The sequence below is a fragment of the Lolium perenne genome, chromosome 6 (assembly GCF_019359855.2).
Source record: "Lolium perenne isolate Kyuss_39 chromosome 6, Kyuss_2.0, whole genome shotgun sequence".
NCBI classification, from domain to species: domain Eukaryota; kingdom Viridiplantae; phylum Streptophyta; class Magnoliopsida; order Poales; family Poaceae; genus Lolium; species Lolium perenne.
In genome coordinates, this window is record NC_067249.2 from 137,218,783 (window position 1) to 137,235,198 (window position 16,416).

At 46.2% G+C, this 16,416-nt stretch overlaps 1 protein-coding gene across 1 annotated transcript; it reads right to left on the reverse strand.

The window, feature by feature from the left end:
• Positions 1–12,798: 12,798 nt before the first annotated feature.
• LOC127330362 (uncharacterized) lies at positions 12,799–15,394 on the reverse strand. Its single transcript, XM_051356603.2, has one exon. It carries the CDS (start codon positions 15,379–15,381, stop codon positions 12,799–12,801), a length of 2,583 nt encoding a protein of 860 aa, XP_051212563.1. The 5' UTR covers positions 15,382–15,394.
• Positions 15,395–16,416: the final 1,022 nt, after the last annotated feature.

Below are 16,416 nucleotides of genomic sequence, written 5' to 3' on the forward strand. Positions count from 1 at the left end.
GACTCCGCGCGCACCCCTTCCTCGCCCCCTCCTTTTGCCACCGCCCTTTCGCCACCGCCACCGCCCCCCTTCTTCACTTAATTAATTTGTTTTTACTACATGTTTTCAGGACTGACATATGGCGGACGATAGAGCTGACCCGATTCTGGACAACTATGATCCGGACCTTGAAGAACATATGTTCGGCATCATAAAAGGCGATATTCTATATGTGCCGACCGGACAAGAAGAAGATGATATCTCTTCTTATCTGAACCTTGAGGGTGAAGATGAAGGGCGCCGTCAGCAAGATGATGCCGAAGAAACGTCGATAAACGACGATCTTCAATTGGAAGTAGCAACCACCTCCGGCGCCGAGGTATATATATATACATATTGAGCGTCTGGTGATACAAACTAACTGATTTGAATAAATGTGTGTGTACTAACGCGCGCGACTCTCTTTCTTATTTTAGCCCTCGGCCGGATCGTCGAAAAAATCGAGTACGTCGTCAAAGCGTGGCGCAACCAAGACGATGAAACCAAACGAAACATGCACCATCGAGGTTGTCGATGAAGAAACCGGCAGGCCGCTGGAGCCCAGCAAGAACGCCACCAAGTTTATCAGCCAATGCGGAGCCGTTGTTAGAGACAACGTCTCGATCACCGTCCAGGAGTGGAATGAGCCAAAGAAGGCACGTCTTGGTTTCACTTTTGTCGATAAGAGAACAAAAAAAGATTGCTTCAACAAGCTTATGGAACATTTCGTTCTACCTCCGGAATACCGCAAATACGATGAGGCAGGTAACAAGATTCAGAAAACAAGGAGAGGTGCAAGCTAGTCAAACAGTTCGCTCTTTCTAAGATGGCCAACGCATTCCGGAAATACAAGCAAAATCTAGCCCATGACTTTGTCAAGCAGGGCAAGACTCCGGATTTCAAAGGACAATATGAGAAACTGCAACATGATTGGCCAGAATTTGTGAAGCAAAAGAAATCGGAGCAGTTCCTTGAAATATCGAAAAAAATAAGGAGAATGCGGCCAAGAAGGAGTACAATCATATTATGGGGCCAGGAGGGTATCGCTTTTGGCAGCCTAAGTGGGAGAAGATGGAGAACGAGCTGAGGGCGCGAGGAATCCGTCCAGGTACGGAGGGATGGGACCCAAGGGCCAAAAGCTGGTGGTACGGGCATGGGGGATCGCTGAACCCGGAGACAGGGGAGTGTGTTTATCAGGGCAAAATAATTAAACCCACCCAAAAGCTTATTGAGGCAATGAGGGATGCTCAAGAGGGAGGATCAAGTTCAACAGAGAGAACGACGACGCCCGACAAAGCCCTCGGGAATCCCGAACACGGAGGACGTGTACGAGGCATGGGGCCCATTCCGTGGAAAGTAGGGTTCCCCTAACGATGACCCGTACGGTTACGAAGCCGTAAGAGAAAGATGGATCGGGATGCGATGTTGTGGCGAAGTTGGTAACGGAAATGGATGTGATGAAGAAAACCGTGAGTGTACTAGTCGCCGAAAGAGATGCAGCTCGGGCGCAGCATGAAGATCATCCAATGGATCTCGGAAGCCAGCAGCGGAGAAGAAGCAGCGTGGCTTCCACGGAGGCCTCACCGGCTGGTGCACCGACGATCGAAATTACTGCACCGGAGCCTCTGGTGGTCGAAATTACTGCACCGGAGCCTCCTCGCTACCCCGTGGACGATATAAAGGAGATGAAAGCATGTCATCTGTATTATCCTATCGGGAACATGTCCATGAAGGTAGCCATCGGCAGTGCTTTACCACCTGGAGCACTCCACCACAACAACCCCATTCAAGATGGCTATGCTCGTGTCACGGTGGAGGAGATAGTCCAAGGGTTTGAGGACCTGGACATTGACATTGCTACACCTGAAGGGGTGAAAAGACTTGGAGATGTCAAGCGCCGCTCATTCTATGGCAGAAGAAATTTATCAAGTTTCCAGGCGAGGTGCCAACAAGTCCACCCCCCTACGGTGGTGGTGGTGGCGGTGGCGGTGGCGGTGGCGGTGGCGGTGACGGTGGCGGTGGCGGTGGTGGTGGTGGTGCTTCACCTACACCTCCTTCACGTCAGCCGACGCCGCCCCCCAATTCACCTCCGGCGGGTAAGCAGACGCCGCCCCCCAGTCCTCGTCCGGCGGGTGATCAGACACCGCCCCCCAATCCACCTCCGGCGAAGAAGCAGAAGCAGTCCTGGGTTATTAACCCGGACCCTTATGTACCTAGAACCACAAAGATACCAGAGCCATCACTGAAGCCTCTCCCCACAAGGCCTTGGGAACGTAGTGCCGAGGAAGTCGACGCACACGCGGCTGCTGAATATGAGAAATGGAAGGCGGACTGCAAGAAGAAAAGAGAGCCCGAGCCCAAGCAAGTATTTTCTGACAAGGAAAAGAGCTGGGCTAAGTCATTTTTGAACACACCGTCCCAAGCCGCGAAGAATCTGCCTGACGACTATTTACGTGAACTTCGTAGGCAAGCACTCGCGTTCAAGAGGAACCAAGAGTTGGCGGAGAAGAAAGCCTTGGAGGAGGAGGCCGAGAAAAAATTAGAAAGGGGGAAAGAAGTTGCCCAGCTCGGGGAACAAAGTAAACAATCGATCGCCCCGCTCATAGTGCAAGCCGCCGGTCCGGATGCCCCCGATATCATAGCAGCTGCGGCAGCACATGGATTGACTGTAACGAGTGCCAGAGAACAAGCGGCCGACTTAGGTATCACTCTTCGTGCACTGTTAGGCCTTGATGAGGCGCCAATGAAGGACGTAGTATTTACATATGTGAAGAATGGCCCTCTCGTCGAGCCTGCGCAGGAAGAGGATCTACCTCGACAAATGAAAGGTCTGCTAAATTGGTACAAGGGTTACATAAAACTTAAAAACGCCAAAGACTATATTTATGCGGAAGTTAGATATGAGCATCACTTCAAACATTACTATATACAAATTCATCGGAGTGAATTGTTCCAGCTGTTCAATCTGTGCGACCTCGACAAATCTATAATCAATTGCTACGTTCTGTACGTGATTTATTAATTTCTACCCCATCTCGTTCATTGCCTGCACTATATATATATATATATATATATATATTGTCCTAACTATCTTGTTGTGTACGCTATTATGCAGAATGAAGAAGCGGGAAATGCGAATAAGGAACATCCATGATGTTGGGTTCATTGACCCACAAATCGTTAATTCATATGTGTTAGAACACCACCCCGACGACATGGAGGATGACCTGTGGCGGTTTTTTAGAAAACAGGAACTCAAAAGTGATATTCTATTTTCTTACCATTTTGGGTGAGTGTTTCTGTCTTGAGCACATTCTCTTTTGTTTACTCCATGCATGGTATGTGGCTAATCGATGAGTTATGCATGACTGTGCATGTATCGTGTCCGCAGGTTCCACTGGATTCTTATGGTAATTCAATTTCACACCTCCACAGTTCTCGTCCACGACTCTCTGAATATGGATCCGGCGCTTTGGGCCGACATGAGAAAAATGATGCAAAAGTAATTATTTTCATTCATTTGCGCTCTATATCGATCGGCCTATTTCATTCATCATTTCCTAATATCAAGTAACTAATTAATAACTCTCTTGTTCATTTAATTTTCTTTGCCTCGTAGGGTTTGGAGACGGTTCGTAGATAAAAAGGTCGGTGAATTCAAAAAAGAGCTACAATTTAAAATGGCAGTGCGGACGACTGGGGATATTCAGCCACCGGGGACCAATCTATGTGGATACTATGTTTGTGAGAGGATCCGGAGATACTGCAATGAGCGGGACCAGAAGTGTGAGAACAACATCATGAGGAATAACCTCCGGAAGACGCTTAGTCCAGAAGCTCGCTTCCGACCACTTCAAGAGGAACTAGCTGGATGGTTGGCGAGGGAAGTCATCGATCCTAGAGGAGAACACCATTACGATGACGTAGAACTTCATATGCACTAAATTATGGATGGAAACTTGTTCAAAATTGTATATGGTCATCCGATATTGAATATATATTGTATATGGTCATCCGATATTGAATATATATTGTATATTCCTCTTGAATTCTTTTTGGTTCTAATTTCAAATTTGTTTGAAATTGTACATTCATATGCATGTATGTAGTACCGTAGAATATGTGAAACTCCTTCAAAATTAAAACCCAAAAGAAATAAAACAATACAAATTAAAAAGAAACCAGATTTAGGGGGAGGGGGGCTAAACCCTAAACCCTGCGGAGGCCTTTAGTCGCGGTTGGCCAGAAGAACCGCGACTAAAGGTCCTCCGCCCTGGCGCTCGCCTGCGGCCCACGTGGACGGGTCTTTAGTCGCGGTTCGTAAGGAACCGCGACTAAAGGGGGGGGGCCTTTAGTCGCGCTACTTTGATCGCGGTTGCGCAACCGCGACTAATGGCAGTTGCCAACCGCGACCAAAGGCTCTTTTTCCACCAGTGTCTAGGCTGCTAGGCACTCCTGAACCTAGCTACTAGGCACTTGATTTTCGTACGATTGGTGTTGTAGTCTGAAGCTCGCACGTCCCTGTGGCTCCGAACTACCCCATTGCAATACAATTCACGGTACAAATATAGGGCGTGGCAACTTCTAGGTGACTGGTATTATTTTCAGAAAAAAGTCAAAATCGGGCGAAGGAGAGGCCGTTATGCCCATCCTGCGACCGATATCTTTTGGGATATAAAAAGATTCAAAAGGAGGAACATCCAACAAATCTTGGCCATGAAACCAAGATCCAAGGGTTCAAGTACTGCTCGTCGTTACCGCTAAAACATTGTCCGTCGTCTCACGAATCACGCAAATCGCATCATCCTTTGCCCCATGATTATCTTATCAAACATTGCACTGTCCGGAGTTTCCCGTCGAAAAGTTTGACAAGATTCGGCGCATTTGGGAAACCAGCTCGGCAAGGTGCAAGGCCTTAGAAGACGGAGCATCAACCTCCAGGAAGGGCGCAGCAGCTCTCGCCGATGTCATCATCATGTCTAATGTCGAGGAGGATGTTTAATGTATACTGAGTGCACTGAGCACGTACTTACTACTACTAAATGTGGAGTAGTAGTAACTAATTAGGTAGTGTGTAGTAAGTATTTAATATTAACGTGTAATGAAACCCATAAGATCTCGAAGCCAAGTCATGGTTCCGGAACGTGGATAGGGGTGCGTGGAAGTTAGCTATCCACGTTCCGGAACCATGACTTGGCTTTGAGATCTTATGGGTTTCAACTCTAGTCTACCCCAACTTGTTTGGGACTGAAAGGCTTGGTTGTTGTTGTTGTTGTTGTTGTTGTTGTGTAGTAAGTATTTAATATTAACTTGTAATGTGTTAAGTTAGTGGTCTTTTCTAATAGATAGCTAGGGAAACTATGTTTGATTGGATCCCTTCTGGCCTATAACCAAATATTATGAACTATGTTTCATTATGCCTCGCTCGACGTTTGTTTTTACATCATATTTTATTTGTTTGTTCTCATCAAACACGCTTTGTCCAAAATGAATCGCACGCGATACATCATCCAACAAATGGGTGCAGTGCACCACATTACACATAATTGATCCTTAAGCAAATGTGTGTCATGCACCACATCACACACAATTGGTATAGGATTGATGCATGTACTAGCCAAGTTTTTCAAAAAACCGATCTGATGGAAAGAGGCTAGATATCATATTTATATTCAATACTCTTCCTCACGTCTAGGATATTTTAGTTCTTAGCATGGGTTCGATGTAGAGCCACATTTTTTTTAATATTGCGTGAGAAGGATCTTAAACTAGGCACTTGATTAGCAAGGCAGATCACCCCGGCGTACGGATGATGGTGTAGTCTGAAGCTCGCACGTCCCTGTGGCTCCGACCTACCCCATTGCAATGCAATTCACGATCGAGTATTTATTCTTCCCCCCTCTTTATTTACTTCGCCTCTTACGTGTAGTTAAAGTTGAACTTTGGTGGAGAATAAGGGAGGTATCTTTTTGGTGGAGAGATTGCTTGGCCACTCTTCCATCATATAAGCAGCTTGCTTCTTGTAATTTTCATCAAGGAAACTCCATTCTTCTTTGGCAAGATGCCTGGTCCCAGCAGCCATTGAAGGACACTTGGCCACATTTGTACTCTTACTGCATAAGTGAAACAATCTCCCTTAAGCAAGCCCTCATCACACAAGATGTTGCAGACCTTTTCCATTTGCCACTGTCAGAAGAAGCTGTGGGCCAGTTTCACCTGTTCCAAGCCTTACTAGCCAGCCTTGCCCCAACTCAAGATAGTAATATTGATTCTTGGGCTATTTCTGGAAGAACTGACACTCTCAAGGTCTCTTCTGTGTATAAATTACAAATGAATTCAGGAGGTACACTGCCAGCCTTCCAATGGGTTTGGCAAAGCTGCTGCCAACAGAAGCATAAAGTGTTTTTCTGGCTTCTCTTGCACAATAGACTCAACACCAGAGCAATGTTGCAGCGACAGAATTTCTTCATGGATGACTATTCTTGCATAATGTGTGATGATGGGGATCTGGAAACATGGAATCATCTCTTCTTTCTCTGCCCCTTTGCACATATATGTTGGCAGTACCTCTGCCCTACCTGGGTTTCACCTCAATTTCATGATATTCAGAGCATCATCCAGAACCTAAAGGCCCTCATTAAGGAGCCTTTCTTCATGGAGATTATCATCCTCACCGCCCGGTCGATTTGGACTACACGCAATGACTATATTTTCAAGGGTATTCCTCCAAGCCTATACAGATGCAGGAAGAAGCTGAAGGATGAGTTGTCTCTTCTTCTGCATAAAGCCACCAGGAAGTCCTATGATCGATTCAAAAAATTGGGTTGAGAGATTTCGGTAACATCCAACCTTTTTACTTTCTTTTATTTTAGGCTTGGAGCCTGTAGATAGAGGTGGTTTGCTAATCTCTAGCAACTCCTTTTTCTTTTGTAATACTCTTTTTACTGAAAATTAATAAATACAACTCAGTGGGGAAACCCACTGATTCAGCCTCAAAAAAAAAGTTGAACTTTGCAAGAAAACTTTACAAAGTTTAACCAAAAATATAAGGAAACATAGTAGTATCCATAATAACAAATACTATCTCCATCCCAAGACTTAAGGCATATATATTTTTCAGAAAGTCAAACTATGTCAAGTTTGACCAAGTTTTTATAAAAATCATTAACATGAGAAGTACAAAATCAATATCATTAGATAGATAATGAAATATATTTCATATGGTATCTAAAAAATATCATATTTCTTCATAGATTCTTGAAAAAGTTTGGTCAAATTTTACTTCGTTTGACTTTTCAAAAAAATATATGCCTTAAGCCTTGGGATGGAGGTAGTACATATAATATGAAAATATATAATTTATTATGATTTTAATACAATTGATTTTGTAGTGCCAATGTTGATAGTTTTTCATAAATATTTGATCAAAGTTTGACTTCGAACAAACCCAGAATGAGATGTAATTGCGAATAGAGCGAGTACAAATATAAAAAGACGTTAATATCGCAGGAACCTATCTGCGCTAGCCCCACCGGGGCAACTAATTTTTAAAGTTGCAAGGGGATAGGGATTTGGTGCACATTGGCGCGAACATCGGCACGAGTGCTCCCTCCAATTTTTGATTTTTAAAATTTCACACTTATATTTTTCCAAAAATTATGGCGTTAAATATGTAGATATATATATACAGGAGTCTACATACAAAATCCCGGTAAAAAATAGTTTAATTTTTGAGAAATATAAAATAAACAAAATTCTGACAAAAAGATGTACTATTTTAATACTATTGTACTACCATTTACTGTCGCAAATTTATCTTTTTTATATTTGCCAAAATGCAACTTATTTTTAAACGAAACTTTTTTGTATACACCCATACTGTACATATCTATGTATAGATTTAACACTATAATTTTTAGTGACATAGAAGTGTGAGATTTTAAAATTGTAAAAAATATAAAATTGGAGGGGGCACTGGTGCCCATGTGTCAAAAACACATTCCGGTTGCAAGGGAATTTTTTCTGTAGGCCCTGGCAACTTCCACGTGACGTTTTCTTTTTCAGAAAAGTCACTGTTTGTTTGCAGAATCGAGCGGATGAGAGGTTATCTCGTACGACTTATATCTTTTGGGATATACCCAAAAGGAGGAACATCCGATCGACAAACCATAGCCATCAAACCAACATCTAAAGTACCGCTCATTGCTATGGCTAAAACATTGTGTGACGTCCCACAAATCACGCAAATCACGTCATCCTTCGCCCCATAATCATCTCTACTACGTACTTATAAAGGCACGAAGTGCCGTAGGAAAATTGAATCCATACCGTCCATCCGTCTATATCATACGGTCTAAAATCGTTTGTTCTCCCCTCCCTTAATTTTGCCCACAACAAAACAGTCCCGCTGATTACTCCTACAAGTCCACACGCCAACTCCTTGTTTAGATCCGAAAATTACGATAGAAACCGGCAAACCGCCCCCTGCATGCACGACTCTTCCGACTTCAAGGTTGGACGCCGCCCTTCTCGCTCTAGCCGCCGCAGATCAAGTCCCCTCCGACATGGACGCCGCCGCCTCCCGCTCCTCGCTCTGCTTTCTACGTCCAACACAGTCGGAGGGATACTAACTATACGTGGAGCCCTTTCGCCTCACGCCGTCGCCACTCGCTGATGCATGCCACCACCAAGGACGATCGTCTTACCCGCGTCCGGAGCTAGAGTCCGGCGTCATTGCCTCCCTGGAACCGACACCATCGTTGAGGATGGAACCGGAACCGACGCAACCCACCTGACGTGCTCTCTGTCCTATCATCATGTCGCAGTGCAGGCCATCTTCACCCATCAACTGTGCTTCAGCCGGCGGCCACTGCAGGCCGCTTAACTGCAATCCTACAAGATGATTGACAACGCCATGAACACATTGATTAGAGTCCGTTCCAGCCGTAAGAAAATAGTCTATAACTGTGGTGCACCATATCTTACCTACAGGATCGTTGTTGTTAATTACTGGTTCAAAGATCCCATGTCCAGATTAGAGCCCGTTCCAGCCGTAAGGAAATAGTCTATAACTGTGGTGCACCATATCTTACCTACAGGATCGTTGTTGTTAATTACTGGTTCAAAGATCCCACAGGTTCGTGCATCTATTCTCCTAGCCTGGGCATAGATTAAATTGTTTATACATGTTGACTGCTTGAGAAAATCACAAGGTGGTTTAATTGTTGATTTCCTACTAGGAATTACCCAGCTGAAAGACGAGAGTGATTTTCTTTGGTATGCCTGAGCACCTCCTCTTCTCAATCATATTTGTCAGATCTTGGCGTGCTCTATGCAGCAGGTATTAGCGATCCATCTCTCACCATGTGTATTTCAGTTGTGCTAATTTGGATTGTGCAACTCCTATTTTTTTCTGGCCGTGATTCATTAGTCCTTACTCCGGGTTCACAAGATATTCATGTTTACTTATAATGATTAGAAGGAAAGTTGGGTTAATGCTCCAGTTAGATACATATTATGCTAATTCAGTTTACGTTATTGTCTACTAACTTGAAGAGGTTCAATTGGATGCCCATGTGGTTTCCAAGTTTAGTAGTTGTTCGTGTCTACAGGTAGATCATGATTTATGCAATTTTCACTCTTAGCTTTTGCTTCACCATTCCAATTGTTAAAATCATGTCAGAGAAGTGTTGTTTTGTTGTGTGTTAGGCTAAATAATATTTATCATTCATATGCTCATTTTTCTGCAGCTAGCTATATTTATTAAGAATTTACGCTATCCTTGTAAGTACATCATATTTTATGGGCAATCAGTTTGGATAGTGTGAATATTATGCGGATATACTTTATTTCTACTCAGCTCTTCTCACAAGAACTACTTTTATTTTGCTTGTTGAGGTGATATCACATAACATGTTTTCTCGGCACACATTGCCCATAACATATATACTACCTCCATCCAAAAATAAGTGTCTTAACTTTGTCTACATAGGGATGTATCTAAACACATCTTACTTGTAAATACATATAAAAAGTCGAGACACTTATTTTTGGATGGAGGGAGTATGAAGCAGATTTACATACATCTAGCCATATTGTTAACAGATCCTTATTCTTCCTGATTTGTTTGTCAGCATTATAATTGTCCTACATAAAAGTTGTCTATGGATAGTCTGATTTTAATCTATTGATCATGACCTGTTATTTCACATTCAATATTGGCTAAAAGCTCTAGATGTTGTTCGGCGGCATTGCATGTTCGCTAAAGGAAGTGAACATTGGCTAGAAGATATCAGGGTAATATTGAGGAAGAACTGTAGGAGCTCCACATTTCCTATTTACCATGATGTCAGACATTTTGATAGTCTCCACAAGATTATGGTTTAGAACAATTAAGTAATATACTCTATTAATACGTGCTTATAAATCAGCAAATTGGCATGAAATACATAAATGGCTTTTCATCGATTTTTGTCTAATATATTTGATTGCAGGTTTGCCGAAATTTCAGTTTGTAAAACATGTGATCAAATCTATGCTAATACTACTGATCAAATTTATGCTATCCTTCTCCTGATAGATGAATGCGATTTTTTACTTACATTGAGGATGCGGGTACTTGCTTCTTCTCAAGGCCCCGCATTGAGCCGAATACCCTGCTACTACGGTCATGTTCATGATAGAGCAAGGAGGAGCATAAAGAAGAAACTCACAATGGTGCTAGAATGATCGTCGGAAATTTTGAAACATTTTTAGCTAAATGTCAAAAAGATTGATGTCTGATCTCTTAATCAGCGGCATTGTTGTAGCAGTGTATAGGGAAATATCACAAGTACTTAGTCTAATGTTAGCTTTCCTAGAAATAGACATGAGGATGTTATTTTTATAGTGAGTTTATAGTGTGTGCATTCAATGTGCTCGGAGCTAACAGTAGAAACAAACTTGGAGCAATTTTTGATGGAGTGAAATTAGCAGCAAATAGTTTGGAAGTACGTGATATGTGCAGTTATCTAGCATTTCTTATATGACATAATTGTGTATTTAGACTTTAGAGTTAATTAAGGATATATAGTTAGTGACTATAATGTTTTTTTTTGGTACTAAAAAAGATCTATGATTAGCCGTTAGAAATTTACCATTTCTAATTTGTGTATGGCTAAATTCATATATCGAGACGTGCATTGCACGTGCAAGCTTACTAGTCTCATCAAACAACCATACCCTATGTTTTTTTTTTTGTGTGCGAGAAAACCATACCATATGTTCACGCTTCTGTCGCTTCCACGTAAATCTCACCCAAACCTCTGATCATCCGCGCCTCCGCCGCCGATGTCTGTCATCATCCTCGGCCGGTACCTCGTAGCCGAGCCAGTGGTAAGTCGTTACTTTTAATTCTTTTGCTAGCCCCATATTTGAGCTCCAAGAGCTTCCGGGTTTTTTTTTAACAGGAAAGGTCCCGAAGAACCTAGGGCTTCATATTATCAGCGGTGAGGTACATTTTACAGATAATGCCTGAAAGAACTAGGAAATTACAACCTTGTCCATAAAAATTACACTGAGGACCTCGAAATAAGACGCTAAACGCGATCAGTTCCAACTCCTTCTTCACCACGATGAATCTCACCGGAGTCAACCTCTGCGCCGCCGGGGACGAGACCACTTGGGACGCTGAGGTGGGAGCCAACTCCGCCGAAACTGTAGATCCTCCGAGCCGGCAAAGGCGGCTTGCAAAGGTTGCTGTTGCCAAGAGGACGGCATGTTGCCGCCTCACGAGAATGGAGAGGCCGCCCTTCAGCCATGGAATACGGCGACAGAGGCACCGTGGTAGTCCTCCAATGGAGGGGCTGCCTTTCAGCCATAGAATACGGCGACAACGGCGCCGTGAAGATCCTCCGAGAAGAAGCCAACGAGCTTCCTGCTGCGGATCCGGCGACCAAACAGAAACAGCAAGAATTTCTCCCTCTCGCCACCTCGACGAGGAAGAAGAAGCAGCTTGTTGCTGTATTCGTGGCCACCAGATCCGCCATAACCAGCCTTATTTATGGAGATCCTCATCTCCCTCCGCCGCCACACCTTCGTCTCCGACCGCCGGAGCTCCATGAGGTCGAGGAAGAAGACGCTGCGGTGCCAGATCCAGCTGCTCGGATGAATCACCTCTCTCCCAGCATCGACGCCAAACGCCACTAAGGGACCAAAGCTAAATCTAATACTAGATATATACACTCCGGCGCCATCTCCTCTCCATCTCCAGCCGGCTATTCCGGCGGAGAGGAGGAGGGAGAGGCCCGGCGAGGAGGAGAAAGGGGGCAGGAACTGTAGCTAGTCTAGAGCGGTCGAGGGGGAAATGAGAGCAGTCGGCGGACAAGAGCTTCCGGTTAATCTAGTCGTTTTTAAACCTGAAGTAAGAATCCTATTTGAGTTATATAATCAATTTGTCAACAAGAATACAGAAACATATTTTGCTGGTAATGTTGTCAGTGACATGAAAATTTCGAATTGATTTACCATTGCTATTTTATTAAGCATATTATCTATTAAGTGATCCAACATGGTGATGAATAATACCGGAAAATGAGTCAAACCGAAACCATATTTTACACGACCACAGTGAACACGAAAGAATTATTTTAAAATCGAGAATCTACAAGTAGACCGATGTGCCAACTGAGCCTAAAATGCATAAGCATCTCCTAATTAAATGGACTATCATAAACTGAAGCTCGATGCAGATTTTGGTGAGATGAAAATTAGTCAACATCCACACAATATCAAGAGCAACTCCTACTCCTTGGAGGGGTCGAGGACATGCCCCGCAAAGACAACCGCGCCGGTCGCCTCTTCCACTATGTAGAACGCAAATGGATGATCGGCGACGAAATCTAGTTGAGGGGTATGTTGCCACCTTGAGTGTCCTAGTTTGGTGATAACCATGGTGACGGCTGCGGCTTCGGTACCTTCCTCATTCACCTCGATCACCGCCTTGTGGATGATATCGCCCACCATAATCGGCAGTCCAGAGCCATTGTCCTCCACCATGTCAGACAAATCGGCCTGAGTGGAGAAGGGCAGCTTGAGACCCAGCTTATCGAGGACGGCGACCACACTCTTGTGGAAGGAGAGCTTGAACTTGGGCACCCGAATCTCGCGGACGCCGACTCGGCACTGCGGAAGGTGGTGGTGCAGAAACCCGGGCTGGGATGCTATCATGTGGACCAGCCCCTGCAGGCCGTCGTGGGCATCCGGTAGGAAGATGCACATGGAGAACTGCGTTGTGTCATGAGGATGACCATATGGATCATCGCGATCTTTCTCAACCATCTTGTACTGGAGTTTAAGCACCTTGAATCCGTTATGCACGGCAACGAACTGCCACATCCGGCTCTGCATGAAGGGCACGTCGACGTGGCTGCCATCTAGCTTGTGGAAGGGCTTTTGCATAGTGCCCCTCTTGTCGAACGGCTCGTCCTCCCATGAGCCATTGAAGTACAAGGCGTTTCCTAGCACGACGGGGGTCGTCGGTTTTATCGACCCCGGAGGGAGGACGGAGTCGATCAGGTTCCTCGTCTTCTGCGCCGCCCACGCGTTGATATGCTCCCGCGCTTCCTCAGGTGCATGTCGGAAGTCGACGGCGCTGGCCTCAGCCTTGTATGTGCCCACGACGGCCTGACGGAAGGTCGGTTTCAGCGTCAGCGTCAGGTCACTCCACACGCCGCACGCGAAGGCCACGCTCGGGCCGCCGGATTCAGACCGGTCCTTGAGCGCGTCAGCCGACGTGAGCGAGATCAACTCCTCGAGCTCGCCCCGTGACTGCACGCCGAGGACACGGAGGATCTCGTCTAATGTAGCACCCCGGGCGCCGGCGGCAACGAGCGCAAGTGCGGTGTAGATGGACAATGGCGAGAAGATGAGGTTCTTGTTTGCGCTACTCTCAGCGAGGCACCCGGCAAGCCGGGCAGCGAGCGCTGCCAGGCCAGTGGAGCTGGTAGGCCTCATGGGCAGCCCTACGTAATGAATCTGCGGGCCTACTTTATCGAAGTGCCTTGGGGGGTTTCTTATCTTCGGCAGCAACTCGTGTCCTCTAGCCATGGCTGCATGCTTTCCTGTCTGCGGTGGGGCTTTGCCATCGGTAGGGTCCACGACATGCCCCGCGAAGAGGATCGCGCCGGAAGCCTCCTCGACGATGAAATACGCAAAAGGATGGTCGGCCACAAAATCCACCGTCGGCTCCCGCTTCCTCATCGGCGCACATCCAGCAGGCGCCGGCATTATGGTGACCGCCGCAGCTACGGTGCCTTCCTCGTTGACCTCGATGACAGCCTTGTGGAAGACGTCATGAACAAGCAAAGGCAAGCGGCTGCCGTCGGCCTCCATCATGTCCGACAGGTCAGCGCCCATGCCGAAGGGCAGCACAAGCCCCAGGTGTTGGAGGACTTGTTTGACGTTGCTCGTGAACTCAAGCTTGAACTTTGGAACACCAAAATCGCCGACCTTGACCGTGGTCGACGGCAGGTGGTCGCACACGAAGCCCGGCCGGGAGGTTATCTCATCGAGGAGGGTGCGCAGGCCGTCGTGCGCGTCCGGTAGGAAGATGCACATGGAGTATTGCGTGTCCTTCTTGGAGTTGGGCGCCCGAGAAGTGTACGGTCCGTAATAATCTTGTTGTTGTTGCATCTTATACCGCAGCTTGAGGACCTTGAACCCGTCGTACACGGCGATGAAGTGGCGGCTCGAGTTGACCATGAAGGGCGCATCGATGGCGACGCCGTCGAGCAGGTGGAACGGCCTGTCCTTGGTGTTCTGCTCGTAGAAGGGCAGGTCCCACTTGCCCTTGAAGTAAATGGCGTTGGCGAGCACGACGTCGGTCTCGATGGTGAAGGATCTGGCGGAGACGACGTCGGTGATGAGGTTCCTCGTGACGTCCGTGACCCAGGCGTTGATCTGCGCCGCCGCGTCCTCCGCGTTCCCGTGGAAGTCCAGGGCGCGCGCCTCCGCCCTGTACGTGCCGACGACAGCCTCTCGGTACGCCGGCTTCAGCGGACGCGTCCTGTCGTTCCACACGCCGTACCCGAACGCCACGCTCGGCCCGCCGGTACCGGATCGGTCCTTGAGCGCGTCGGCCACCGTGGTGGCGATAGATTCCTCGAGGTCGTGGCGGGACCGGGCGCCGAGGAGGCGGAGGATCTCGTCCAGGGTGTCTCCCCGTGCGCCGGGCGCCAGGAGCGAGACCGCGGCGTAGATGGAGAGTGGGGAGAAGACGAGGTTGGCGCGGGGGTTCTCGTCGGCGAGGCGCTTGGTGAGCCGCGCGGCGAGCCCCGCCAGGCCGGCGCCGGACTGACGCGACTTCTTCTTGCTCGGTCCGGCCATCGTTATCGTGGAATCAAAGCCCTAGAACACTCGGTACAGATCGTTTTGTACAGCATCGTGTATATATGGAGACACGCACGGGCACGGCCTACGATCTGATTTGGATTTGGATTGGGAAACAGTGTTGGTTCACTTTTCCTAATTTTCAGCTAGCTGAAATTTTAATTGGACACGTCTAGCGAGCGGCCGCATGCCTATTAGTTATTCTGAGCGGTCAACCAAAATGGAAAGTGCTCACACGGAAAGATGTGTACAGCTGTCAAAAAAAATAGGCTAGTTGATATCACTTTGTTGTTTAAAAAAAGCTGTAACTTTTAAACCGTGCGGCGAAATTACAATCCGTTTTCACTTTTAGAATCCAAACGACGAGAGCTTCGAAACTAGACCACATTTTCATATGTTTCGACGCAATTTTTTAACAAGCAACTTTGATGCACGACAGAGCAACTTTGTTGTGCGGGAAAACAATTTTGGTATGCGGCAAAGCAACTTTGGTGTCCAACAAAAACACTTGATTCACAACGATGGTAGGCTTCACAACAGCTGCAGCAACAACTCCTAATGTTACTCTACAGGACACTAAAATTGCTCGGCCGAGTACCAAAGTTGCTCGCAGGACACTAAAAATTGCTCGGTCAGGCGCTAAAGTTGCTCTGCAGGATTCAAAAACTGCGTCGTCGGGCACCAAAGTTGCTATGCAGGGTACTTAAGTTGCTTTGTCACACATTGAAATTGCTCCATGGACACCAAAATTATTGCCGGGCACCAAAGTTGTGCTTTCGTGTACCAAAAAATGTACATGTTCGTTGCACACCAAAGTTGCTTTGTCGCACATCAAAGTTGGTTTGCTGCACAATAAAGTTGCTCAGCCGCGCATCAAAGTTGCTTGTTAAAAAAATTTGTCGAAACATACGAAAATGTGGTCTAGTTTCGAATCTCTCGTCATGAAGATTTTAGTAGTGAAAACGAATTGTAATTTGGTCGCACGGTTTAAAAGTTATAGTTTTTTTTAAAAAATGACACATGATACCAGCT

What these genes read in the sequence shown, in the direction of transcription:
- LOC127330362 (XM_051356603.2), bottom strand. Translation starts at nt 15,381, where the DNA reads ATGGCCGGACCGAGCAAGAAGAAGTCGCGTCAGTCCGGCGCCGGCCTG.